The sequence below is a fragment of the Mastomys coucha genome, unplaced genomic scaffold, assembly GCF_008632895.1.
Source record: "Mastomys coucha isolate ucsf_1 unplaced genomic scaffold, UCSF_Mcou_1 pScaffold22, whole genome shotgun sequence".
Classification (NCBI taxonomy): domain Eukaryota; kingdom Metazoa; phylum Chordata; class Mammalia; order Rodentia; family Muridae; genus Mastomys; species Mastomys coucha.
The window spans coordinates 142,687,845-142,701,306 of record NW_022196905.1 but is presented as its reverse complement, the minus strand read 5'-3'; the positions used below and the strand labels follow the sequence as shown (position 1 = coordinate 142,701,306).

General features: G+C 45.0%; 1 protein-coding gene across 5 annotated transcripts in view; it reads right to left on the bottom strand.

Annotated features, from left to right (window-relative positions):
* Nucleotides 1-13,462, bottom strand: part of Mtus2 (microtubule associated scaffold protein 2) — a 388,646-nt gene that overhangs the window by 24,664 nt on the left and 350,520 nt on the right. For all 5 annotated transcript variants that reach the window (XM_031338775.1, XM_031338773.1, XM_031338772.1 and 2 more), the window contains one exon: nt 10,403-10,469. In XM_031338775.1, coding sequence (XP_031194635.1) covers nt 10,403-10,469 — 67 coding nt within the window. The remainder of the gene's footprint in view (nt 1-10,402; nt 10,470-13,462) is intronic.

Below are 13,462 nucleotides of genomic sequence, written 5' to 3'. Positions count from 1 at the left end.
TCAATTCTTTTGGGTGAAAATGTTGAGGTTAAAAAAAAAAGGGAGTGGCTGAAAGCGAAGTCTGAAATGTTCACAGAAGGAGAATAAGCCACCAGTGGCCTGTCCTGTCACATTCACACACACTCAGTAGCAGTGCTAAAGCGCTGAGGCTGTATGAAAGCTGGCTCTGACAAAATAAGAGTTGGCACTTGTATTCTTGCCTCATCTAGATACAGATTGCTGTTCCCAACAGCCCTAGTATGTGTCGAGTAGGTAGCCCTACTATGTGTCGGGTAGGCAGCAAAGAGCAGGAAGTGTAACTAACTAATCCCAGGTGAAGGCAAGGCCCTCTAGAGCAGAGCCAGGAGCATGGGCAACCTCCATTACAATGTCTCCGAGGTGAGACCAGGCTTTGGCAACTCCAGCTTCTCAAACTCATCTGACTCCTCTGAGCTTAGTATCAGCCAAAGGAGGACATCAGGTACATTGCATGCTCAGACCTTGTTCTGGTTTGAGTCAGAAATATCTCCCACAGGCTCAGTTTTTGCATAGTATTCTCAGTCTAGTTATGCTATTTTGGGAGGCTGTATGTAGAGTCTTTAGGAGGTGGCAGAAACCAGTCACCAGGTGTCACTGAAAGCTATATCTGACCTCCACTTCCCATCTTGGCATTATGTGGCTCTCATAATGAGCTGGGTCATCTCAGAGCATTGTGTTATACTCACCGTAGAAGAAGACATTTGGCTTTGTTTATAAATTTCCACTTTACAAATCTTATGGGTATCGGTGGTTTTCCTGCGTGCATGTCTGTGTACCACTTGAGTGCCTGGGGCTTGTAGAAACCAGAAGGGTCATCTGGTCTCCTAGAGCTAGAGTTACAGTTGGTTGTGAGCCACCATGTGGGCGCTGGGAAATGAAGCCTGAGTCCTCTGCAAGAGCAGTCAGTGCTCTTAACTGCTGAGCAATCTTTCCAGCCCTGGGTGTGCCATTTTGTTAGAATTTCCTTACAAAACATACCCTCAAGGAGAGAAAGCTTCAATCAAGAGAAACATGTTATCCCCTTATGGGATCTGCGTCACAGAGATGCCTGATGGAATAATAGCAAGCCTGTTGTTCCTGTATTTCAGAAGAAAGATAGAGAGATATATGGAAGAGCAGGCATAAAGATAAAAATCCTGGGACTGGCAAGATGGCTCAGCGGGTAAGAGCACTGACTGCTCTTCCGAAGGTCTTGAGTTCGGATCCCAGCAACCACATGGTGGCTCACAACCACCTGCGATGAGATCTGACACCCTCATCTGGTGTGTCTGAAGACAGCTACAGTGAAATTATGCTGGAGCAAGTGGGGCCGGAAGGTTCTGAGTTCAATTCCCAGCAGCCACATGATGGCTCACGGCCATCTGTACAGCTACAGTGTACTCATACACATAAAATAAATAAATGAATCTTTTTAAAAAAATCCCAATTTATATAAGTCTCTCGATAGTCATAAATGCCTTGTGTCACTTAATGTATTCTTTTGGTCTTTCAAGACAGGGTTTTTATGTGTAGCCCTGGCTGTCCTGGAACTCACTCTGGCCAGGCTGGCATCGAGTTTAATATATTCTTTAAGAGGAACAAGGGAATGAATGAATGGTGGCCGGTCCTGTGTAAGACAGTAACAGTGGTGTGGGTTGGGGGAGTCGGGTGGGTGGTTACAGACATGATTTACAGGCAAAGAGGGAAGAAGGAAACAGATTCAAGGTGGTTTTAGACTTCTGAAAAGAAAAACTATGCCATCCAGATGAGAACTGGTTAACATACATGCATACCCAGGAAAGAGCTAGTACAGATGTCGGGCTTGCATGGAGCCTGCTCTTTCACTCTGCCCATTTCATCTGGGTGCCCGTCCTTCTTAAGGCATCTGGGTGGCATCAATGTACACCACTAACTACCTTGGACTTTCTGTGCCCAGATTCTGGAAGGGCAGCTAATGGCTCTGCATGGCCGAAGCACTTAGTTATTTAAAACCATGAAGATTTGTTCTGTAAGTGACCCAGGTCATATCCATCTCCATAATAAATGTACCTTTTAGTAAGAGCTTTCACTAAAGGACTGAACACTTTAAATTTTAGTGAATATGCACTTCAGGGCCCCTTTCACTAGGTAGAATGTACATCCTGAGTTTTAGAAAACAAGCTTCCTGGATCCAGTCAGTGGTGGTTTGTCTATGCTTGGTCCAGGGAGTGGCACTATTAGGAGGTGTGGTCTTGTTGGAGTAGGTGTGTCACTGTGGGTGTGGGCTTTACGACCCTCATCCTAGCTTCCTGGAAGTCAGTCTTCTCCCAGCAGCCTTCAGATGAAGGTATAGAACTCTCAGCTCCTCCTGTACCATGCCTGCCTGGATGCTGCCATGCTCCTGCCTTGGTTATCACCAATGGACTGAACTTCTGAACCTGTAAGCAAGCCCCAATGAAATGTTGTCCTTTATAAGAGTTGCCTTGGTAACTGTCCCTGTTCATAGCAGTAAGACCCTAACTAAGACAGAAGTTAACTAAGACGCAGTCATTTCCAGTGCTTCACAGTTTACAGAGCCCCCATTCCAACACACATCACCACCACTACCCTATGGCTCCGGTGGCCCCATTCCCAATTTATACTAGACAAGTGCAGAGGTCAAGCAGTTGCTAAAGAGTAAATTACTGTTCATTGAAGGTAACAGGCTCCCAGTCTTGCTCCTTTTTCCAGGCTGTTCATTTCAGTGTATGCCATGGGGCTTGGGAGATTCCTCTCTCACATGAGGTTTGTGTGTGTGTGTGTGTGTGTGTGTGTGTTTACTATCTTTAGTTTTGCATGGAATGAAGGATTTGCATTTTTAAATCTTCAAAACCTAATTTTACCTGAGAGGCACGAATTTCCCCAGCAACTAAGCTCAATGTTCCTATCTCTTCAAACATACCAAAGAACAGAGCAGACCACATAGAACTGTTCCCACCACCTAACGTTAGATACATCCTTGGAAGAAACAAGGTATCCAGGTATCCAGGCAGTTAACAACAGAGTATACATGTGTGCATACATGTATGTTATGTATAGGTGTATATGTATGTCATTGGTTCTTATAATTGATTATATATATATTATATATATATATGATTTAATGTATACTGTCGATTCTTAGAGATTTATTTTTACTTCTAGTTATGTATGTGTGTCTGTGTGAGTTAGGCATGTTGAAGCTGGTTGTGAGGCACCATATGGGTGCTGGGAATCAAACTGTGGCCCTCTGCAAGAGCAGAGCATGTTCTTCACAGCTGAGCCATCACTCCAGCTCTGAGTGTGTACATTTTTATAACCAACAGTCTGACCGCCATTAATATTATTCATCCTAACTGAAATGTACATTCAATTCCCTGGCTGAACAGTGGCTGGGCTGCCAGGATTCCTCACTTAGAACAATGGAGGCACCGGATTTAAACAAAGCCAGGACACTACTTCCTGCAGAGTGCAAGGCCAGCAGCTGGAGAAGACAGGCTTTCTCCCGGGTCGCAAGCCTGGGGCAAAGGTATTCCAGAGTCCTCTCAGTCAGGATGCCTGGAGCATTTTCCTCTTCAGATGGTGACCTGTTCTGACCAATGGATTCACATCTATACCGCAAGACTAAGCAGAACAGCCCTCTACTGCTTTCGTCATTGTGAGGGGTTCTCTGGGAACCCACCTTCCTGTCCACATGCAAATGGCTCTAACTTCTAGTCACCATAACAGAGTGGACACTGAGAAGCAAATTTCAACTGTCAAGTAAAGGTGATATCTCATGGGGATGGGGCTAGGATTTAGTTGTGTGCCAATTTTTGTTTTGTTGTTTTGTTCTGTCAACTTGATACAAATCTGGAGTCATTTGGGAAGAGGGCATCTCAGCTGAAGAACTGCCTCCATCAAATTGATGTGCGGGAAATCTTTGAGGCATTTTCTTGATTTGTAATTGATGTGGGAGGAGTTGGCCCACTGTGGGCGGTGCCATCCCTACACAGGTAGGTCTCGGCTTATAAAAAAGAAAGCAGACTGAGCAAGCCATGGGGAGCAAGCCAGTGAGGACCATTCAGATCCTCCCTCTTGGTTCCTGCTTGAGCTCCTGCCTTGACTGGGATCAGGAAGTATAAGCCAGATCAACCCTCTCCTCCCCAAATTGTTTTTGGCCAGTCTTTAATCACATCAATAGAAAAGTAACTAGGATGAATGGACATCAGGTCCCTGACATCCAGCAAGGCACCTGGATGGATCAAAGCCACCCTTCACTGGGGTCACTGATGATCCAGTGCAAGGTGCAGGTGAAGAGCTTTTGGCTAGGGAAAAGGGTAACTAAGGAGAAAAGCAAAACCACATGGAGTCCAGGTGATGAATCCCCTTTCATAACATGAGAATGTGTTAAACGTATAGATGTAATGGGATTTTATAAATATCAGAAAGGATGTGGCTGCCATGTGGAATAAATCAGTGTCTAAAAAATAGTATAGTGGTGTGTGTGTGTGTGTGCATGTGTGTGTGATAGTAGCAGCAATGTATTTTCCATGGCAACCATGTCTCTGGTGCATATAAAGGGAATTGGTAGGTTCAATATAACTGTGCATGGGTAAGCACCTGTTTGGGAGAGAAACCAAAATGACTTTGGAAAATGACATTTCCTAGAATAAAATTTAATCAGAGTGGCTGAGGTCATTGATTTGAATTCTTTTTCCTATCTCATTTTCCTGTAAGAGGGGTAGGATTCTCAGACCTTGTCATGCTGCCTTGTAGCCTTGCAAGGAAATTAGTCTTTCTGAAGCTCTATGAACAAGCTCAAATTGCTGATGGCAGACAAGACCTTTGAGAGCAAAAACACTCCCCATACCACCCTCCGATTACCTATGGAGCCGTTAGTATATTTTGGATGTCTTCCCAAACTTTGTGGGGCAGATTGAGTGGGAAGATCCAATTACGCTGACCAGAGAATTCTGCAACACAAATTTTGATGTGTTCTGTTTTTATTTTCTAAATTAATTTTTGGCTCCTTTGACCAATAAGCTCCCTAGAAATATGTTGTTAAGGGGCTGGTAAGATGGCTTGGAAAGGACCTGAGTTCAGCTACCAGTGCCCATGCTGGGTAGCTTACAGCTGCATGTAACTCCAGCTCTATGGGGAGCTGGACAGAATGCCTTGGGCATCTGTGAGCATCTGCACTTGTGCACACACCCACACTCAGCCATACATCCTGGGATTCTTCATGTGAGTGCAGGTCCCTCCTTAGGCTACAGCGGGGAATACCCAACCACACTTCTCCCACAGCCTCAAACATTCCTCTGCCTACTTCAGATTCAAAGCAAACCCAACTTCTTCAGGGTCCTGATTGACTGTCAGCTTCCATTGCCCACAATACACATCCTGGGTTCCCACAAGCATTAGAGCAGAGGACCACGTGTAAGTGCTGATTCGGACCAGGTGTCAGACACCACTGTTGTATTTATTCAAACCAAACCTGAGGATGCCCAATGGGTGCTTATTATCAACTACTGGTAGAATTTGGGACAGGAATTTCAGGAGTGACTGGGGATGGCCAATCCTACCCTAGAATCTGCAACATTTGAGCTATTCTTACTTTTGGCAATGTCGGCATTTTTAGAAATGTCACTTCCCTGGCCCCTTCTCTTTCTTTCTGGTCTCTGCCTTCTATGATTCCCATAGGTCCCAATGGATAAGTAGTATAAAGAATGACAGGGCTGCTACTGAGGGCCCTGGGCCCTATATGAGTAAGGCTTCACTTTCTTCTTTAAGAGGGAGCAAGTGCAGACCACAGCTCTAGAATGTATGGACTGACAAAGGATTCCCATGTTCCTTTTCTCTTCTGCCTTTCTTCAGTCACAAAGGCAATCTCCACAGTGGAGTGAGAATTTGCTCCAGGCATCCCCTGGGATGAATGCTGGGGTGAATGGACCAGCCATAATGCTGCCAGGGACTTGTGCTTTGTCTCTTCCAGGGTTTGTTTTCCCCTCCTATTTGGCAGATGAATCCTGCTTCTATTCTGAGCACTAATGCAGAAATCAAGTGACTTAAACCTAAACCGAGTACAAATCTGGCTGCATTTAGATGTTTCTGGAGATTGCTAAAGGCAGTGGCATGCCCAATTCAAGCGCAACAGATGGCCTGTCCTCAACTCAGAGGCTGCTCTTGGGAGGCCATCTATCTGAGGAGACATTCAACCAGCAGAGGAGATCTCTGCTCTCTGTGTTTATATGCTAGCTGCTGCACCTCAGCAGAACTCCTCCTCAGGAGCTTCTTCCTGGAATTGGCTGATGAAGAGGAATTTGAGGGTCAGAGAGGTCAAGCCAACTCTTCCTATTAGTCACTGGAGCCCCTAAAGCCTGGAACTGGCTGCAAACATACTCGTATTCAGGAGAAGCACATTCATAGGCTTCCGCATCTTGGGGTACCAGCTCGATATCATCCACTCGAAAACTCCACAGAGGATCAAATCCTGCAGTGTTTTCTTCACACCTTAGGATAGTGTGTCTGTTCATGGTGTGTGTCCTAACAGTTTATTGACTAGGGAGGTTGTTTTGTAAATTTGGTATGAGGTAGAGTCATCTGGGAAGGGAGAACTGAGAAAATGACTTCATCAGACTAGCCTGTGGGCATTTTCTTGATTAATGACTGACATAGGAGCACCTAGCCCACTGTGGGCGGTGCCATCCCTAGGCAGATAGACCTAAGCTGTATAAGAAAGGTGCCCAACATGAGCCTGGAAGCAAATCAGTGAGCAACAGCCTTCCATGGGCTCTGCTTTGGTTCCTGCCTTGAGTTTCTGCCCTGACTCCTCTCAAGGAAGGGCTATAAGCTGGAAGACATAACAAACCCTCTCCTTCCCAGATTGCTTTTGGTCATGGTGTTTATCACAGCAACAGAAAATCAACCAGGATGGTGGTTATTTGTAAAACCTAGCACAAATGGCGGTTGGGGAAGGCAAGTTTTTTGTTTAAGTATGTTTGTTTAATTTCATTTAAGGAAAATCTGAGGTACAATGCACACTGGTCAGGCTGGTTCACTCTGAATGAAGGATAGCTTATCAGTAACTTCAGTTCCTGGATGCCCAAAGATCCATCTTCATACTCCAACCTCTTAGCCAGGGAGGGGAGTAGTGCTGAGCCCAAAAGTGAGCTACTGCAGCCAACCCAAGGGGCCCTGCAGGATCTCTTCAAAGCTCTAAGGTCACCCCAGTGTTGGGAAGCACTTGTTTGTTCCCTGACATTTGCCTGGCACTAGTCATACTTCATGCTTCTCTATGCTAGCGTATCTTGTGAGCCCCGGCTTCAGCTGTCATTCTGATAAAGAGCACAGAGTGATAATCACCATGAAACAGGGCCCAGGAGTGGCATTATCCAACCCGACTATAAGGTTGGAGAGCTGTGCCCGCCAACAGCCCAAACATCTCTCTCACAAGTAACGGTGACTGCTTAAATGAGGCCAGTGAGTTGTTAGGACACACAAAGTTGAGTTTGAGTCATGTCTGCTTGCCAAGTGTCACCATGAAGGGTCTATTTGATGATGTGGCTGCCACTGTGCATCAGAACTTTCTGGAACTCTATCCTTATCTCTACCCCTGAGGTGCCTCCACAATACCTAGTAAGGAGTCATCTTGGAGGACAGGGTTGCAATTGAAGGCTTGCAGCTGTCCTCAGGCCCTGTCACCCGGGAACTAGCCTGCAGGACAGTGTGGGCCAGACTCTTTGAGCTCAGGGGCCGAGTGACATGGAGGAGAGAGATCTTGGCAGTTAGAGTTGGAGAAGAAAAAATGCCTTCTTGATAATGTAGACTGGATCTGTCCATGGAAAAATGTTCTTTTAGAGACATGGCGGGTCACCTGTGGGGAGGTCTCTCGGAACTGTCAGCTCAACAGTCTGCCATCTGGGAAACCTGGGGCTCCTTCAGGTGACACCTAACAAGAAAATTTCAGTGGGAAATAAAACTAGCTCTTGACCCCAGCAAGGGCGCCCTCTGCTGCTCATACAGGGGCTGCAGCTGACAGTCTAGGCAGTAAGACCCCATAGTAGCAAACTGGAAGAGAAGTCGAGGGCTTCAAGGAAGGAGATTCAGTCTCCATGGAAACGATGACAACAAAATGAGAGGGTAACACTTTTTCAGCAGGGAGCCTGAAGGGAACAGGGAGACTGTCACGTTTCCTTCTCTGGTGGCTGCTTGTCTAACAGCTTCAGCACTAATCCCATGAGCCTCGGGTTCTTGAGAGCATCCCTCACAGGCTTAGCCAGGGCTGGCCTTGCTCAGTTAAACCTATGTCTGGGTTAGTCCTCCAGCTCCTGGGGTGGGGACCCATGGAGGTAAGGCAGGCATAGAGCAGTGCAATTTGTCGTGTTCTCAGAGAGCCCAGCTGTCCTTGGAGAGGGGGAAATAAGCACTTCTGAGCCATTTCAATGAGAAAGGAAGCCACAAAGCTCACAGAAGAGAAATAATACTTGGGGCTGGAGAGATGGCTCAGTGGTTAAGAGCACCCACTGCTCTTCCAGAGGTTTTGAGTTCAATTCTCAGCAACCACACTGTGACTCACACCCATCTGTAATGGGATCTGATGCCCTTTTCTGGTGTGTCTGAAGAGAGTAATGGTGTACTCATATACATAAATCTTAAAAATAATAATATAATAAAAGGGAGAATGAGAAAGGCTATGGTGGAAGCCCATTCCCCGTGTCAGCCCCCTGCTCTCCTAAGAATCCATGGCTCTTAGAGAGGGCTGGACTGCTAATAACCTGTAGGGTGGCCTGATGGGAAATCAGACAGACAGATGGGCTTCCAAGGCCACATGAGGTGGAGGGGAAATACTGGCTTGTGACTAGAACGCTGGCTTGTGACTAGAACGCTGGCTTGTGACTAGAACGCTGGCTTGTGACTAGAACGCTGGCTTGTGACTAGAACGCTGGCTTGTGACTAGAACGCTGGCTTGTGACTAGAACGCTGGCTTGTGACTAGAACGCTGGCTTGTGACTAGAACGCTGGCTTGTGACTAGAACGCTGGCTTGTGAATAGAACCACCCAATGGGAAAAGGCCATGCTTAGCCTTTGCTAACTGACTTCTGGGGACACTGAATTGTGGGTTGGCAAGAGAAAAAAAAATGGCGTCATGAAGGGAAAGTATAGCTGTGCCTCATGACACTGGCCTGTAAGTCTAGCTGCTCAGAAAACTGAGGTAATAGAGTCACCAATTTCAGGCCAGTCTGGGCTGTGGAATGAGTTCAAAATCAGCCTGGGTAACTTAATGGGAACTTAATGGGGACGTGTCTTAAATAAAACATTTTTTTACAATGTCTGTAGTTCAGCGGTCTAGTGGCTGCTTAGCCTTAACAAAGCACTCAGTTTAATCCCTAGTCCTGGAGAAAAAGGAAGTAAAAGGAACGGTTGGGAGGAGTGGGACATGGCAAATGCCCTTGCCAGTTCCTCCCCTAGAGGGGAAGCCTGCCTCCTATCACATTGCAGGGGCCTAGAGATGTCCTTATTTTGGCAAAGTCTCTGAATGTACTAGGCCATCCCATGAGCTAAAGATCGCATGTTTCAACATGATCCCTCATGATTTTGATCCAACCCTTTTTGAGATGATGGTGTTCCCGTGGCAAGGTACATAGAGCTGTAGGAAGCCATGCAACATGCATTTCACAGAATCCAGAATAGCTCAGAGAGAGGGATGCTTGTCACAGCTGGTGATAGAGACCAATATATGTGAGGCCATCCTTGAAGAACAGTCAAGACCTGATTAGTCCCAATGCTAACTTCGAGAAGTGTCTCTGTAATAACAAAGCTGGAGTTATTATGGCTCCCTGTGAGGCTCCAGTGGCCTACTTTGCTTGCTCTAGGATACTTGCTTTGCTGGTCTAGACAGGTTTGATTTGGCTTACTGTAGGAAACACAGTGGTTTTTGTTATACATTCAAGACAATGGAGAAAAGATGTTCTTCATGGTCTTTGTCAGAACACAGTGCAAGAATAGAGTCCTTCGAGGAGGAACTCTGAGTGCTTGTGAGAAAACGCCAGGAAAACAAGACAAGGGTCTTGTGACTTCAGTTTCTTCAAAGAAACGTGATTTGTTCTTGGCACACTTTCCCGCTCCTCCATGTGTAGCAGATAGGGGCGAGTTTAGATTATTCACTACAACCAGATATTATTTGTTCATATGCCTCTATGAAAAAACATGTTTTTGACATTTGCAGCTTGTCCTTGTGATTATATATAGCTTGCACGTATGAGAGCTTTACTTATGTGACTTTTTTGTAAACCTTCAGAGTATAAACCGTCTGATGTTCTGAATAAAATCGGCTATTACATGGACTGCCTCAATTTTAGGTTTCTTTCTCCCGGATCCCTCCACCTCTAGAGTGGCAAACGGTGTTCATGTTAGGTGCCCTACTTACCAACTTCATCCCTGATGTTGGCAAGTTCGATTGACAGCTCCTTTTCTTTCGCAAGGGCCCTTTCACTCTGAAAAAAAAAAAAAAAGGTAATAAGAGTCACTCAGTTTTGTGCTACAAAATATCATCACATGTTTAATAAATAAATCATGTCAACCAAGTAAGTCTAGCCCTGAAGGTAAGAACCATTTCCCTTATATAAAGCATAACAGAACCAAGTCAGACTTAATTCATTTGTATCATTAATATACAATAACACCCACAGCCATCTTTTCTCTGAACCTGTTACGTCATCCTGGAATAAGTCTAAGTACATCTCTATACTATATATGAATCTACCAGCATATATTATTATATACTACAGATTCTCATTCAATTTTTTATGATAGTGATTCTTGACAATGAAACATCTCATGATTTACACATACACACACACACACACACACACACACACACACACTAAAACCAACCATTCCCTTAAGCTTACCCTTTTGTCCATTACTGGTTAGTTATCTAACAAATAATGGAAATCAGGACAGAAGCTTTGGTATGAAACATTTTTGCCTGTCATAATACCCAACAGTGAAGTATTTATGGGTTTTGAGCCACTCTAGGCATTACTACCAGGCATAGGAAGTACTGCACGCTAGAAATATTACTTAGGGCAAAAAAAAAAAAAAAGCTACATGTAACTCAATGACTGCTTGTTTTTATATCAATTACATTGATATAAAAGCATACTACATATGCAATCTGCGTTTATGAGTCACCACAGATGGATTCTTAAAATTTCACTGCTAATAATAAGGAAATACTACTCATAAATCAGAAATGTGAGCTCTTCAGAGAAAGTCCCCATTGATCAACAGAATGTACTTGTAATGCAAACTGAGTTCCCAGAGAGATTTCCTTTGGTTATAATGTGGACCAAACTCCTAACATGGGTATCTTTGAGGCCTTGTGATTGTTGATTGTTGTCTATATAAAGCCTTCATGTTCCATGTCCCACAAAGGTCCATGTGTTAGGCTTGATCCCCCAACCAGGAGGTACCAATGAATCTTTAAGAAGTGGGGTCTAATGGGAAGTCTGTAAGTCACTGGGAGTGTGCCCTTTAAGAAGCCTGTGGAATCCTGGCTTTTCCCCTTCCCAGCCATGAGGCAGCATTTTGTTCTGTCTTAGGGTCCCCACTGGTGCCGTCCTGAGGCCCAAAGCAATGGCCCATCTAACTGAAGCTTAGGAGTTCCAAAGGTAAGCACAGACTACCCTTTTCTGCTTCTAAGTTAATTATGCCAGGTATTTTATTACAGTGTTGGAAGGCTAGTACAGTGCTCCTTCATCACTGACCACCCTTGCTTTCATGGTTAGCTTTCTCTGTCAACTTGACTAGGGTCACTTGAGAAGAGGGAACCTCAACTGAAGAATTATTTCCTTCAGACTGGCCCATGGGTGTGTCTGTGGGGTCATTTTCCTGATTGATTGACATGGAAGGGCCTAGCCTATGGTAGGCGGTGCCATCCCTGGGCACATGGTCTTGTGTTGTCTAAGACTGTGAACTGGGCAGACCATGAGGAGCAAGCCAATACACAGTGTTTCTCTACAGTTCCTGCATTGACTTCGCTCAGTGATGGAGTGATCGGGACACATGAGCCAAATAAACTCTGTCCTCCTCAAGTCGATTTTGGTCATTGTTTATCATGGCAGCAGAAAACCAACTAGAACAGTGGCTACTTGAAAAACTAGTAGAAATAGAAAGAAAAGATGGTATTTTCATTTTATTTAAGGTGCCATGAGGTTTAATAACACGCACAGGTCAGGTTAGTTCAATCTCCAAGTAAAGAAAAGTTCATGAGGGGTTTCAGTTCCTGGACTCGCAAAGATCTACTCAACAATGGATAATGACAAGAACATGTAAGCCAAATTAAACCAAACCTCCCCATGTTGGTTTTGGTCAGTGTTTCTTTCTTCTTTTTTTTTTTTAAATCACAACAGAAAAGTGAAACAGAACAGCGCCCCTCATGGACCTGAGCTCTGTGGGATTAGAGGCAGTTCGCACAATTGTGCTTATGAGTGAACTGTACTTAGACCACCATTTTTCAACCTGTTGTCCATGATCCTTTGGGGGTCAAATGACTCTTTCACAATTCATTACAGTAGCAAAATTACAGTTGTCAAGTAGAAATAAAGATAATTTTATGGTTGGGGTCCCCACAACATGAGGAACTGTATTAAAGGGTCACAGCATTAGGAAGGTTGAGATCCACTGATCTCGATTAAGGTAGCACAGGTTGACTGTGGGCTCCTGGAAGAGCCTCGGGTCATCCGAAGGTAATGCTATGATATTTCATAGCATTATGAAATATCTGAATGAAACTCTGTTGTCACAAATAGAGAGCTGGAGAAGTAGCCTGGTGGCCCAGTTACTATTTAGCATGAACACAGGTATCAATAGCTCTTCCATACTCCAGAGAAGAAGGGCTACTGTCTGAGAGTGCAGGCCCTTGTCAGACGCTGACCCTGGCTTGGTGTTGCTTTCCAGCCTCACAGCTCTGAGACATAAACTTCTGTGGCTGGAGACATTTTGCTACATCGGTACAAATCAATGAAGGCTCCCCAGGTCTTTCATGAAGCTCGGCCGTTCCTTCAGCCCACAGCTGTTTTGCTTTCCCTAAATTCAGGCAGCAATCATACCACAGAGTGTCTTCCTAATCCCCAGAAGACTCCACTTCAAATATCATGGCTACTGCATGGGGCCATAACGGGGGTTAATGGGGTTAGCAGATGCAGCACAGCACTAGTGCTTGCATAGGTGGTAGGTGGTGTTATAGATCCATGGTTTCCTGTGGTTTTATCTGTAACTATCAAACTAATCGCAGGATTTTTTTTTTTTTTGTATGAGTACTCTGTCTGCAAGTATACCTGCATGCCAGAAGGTGGCATCAGACTCCTTTATAGATGGCTGTAAGCCACCATGTGGGTGCTGCAAATTGAACTCAGAACCTTTAGAAAATCAGCCAGGGCTCTTAACTGATGAGCTCTCTCTCCAGTCCCCAGGACTTTTTTTA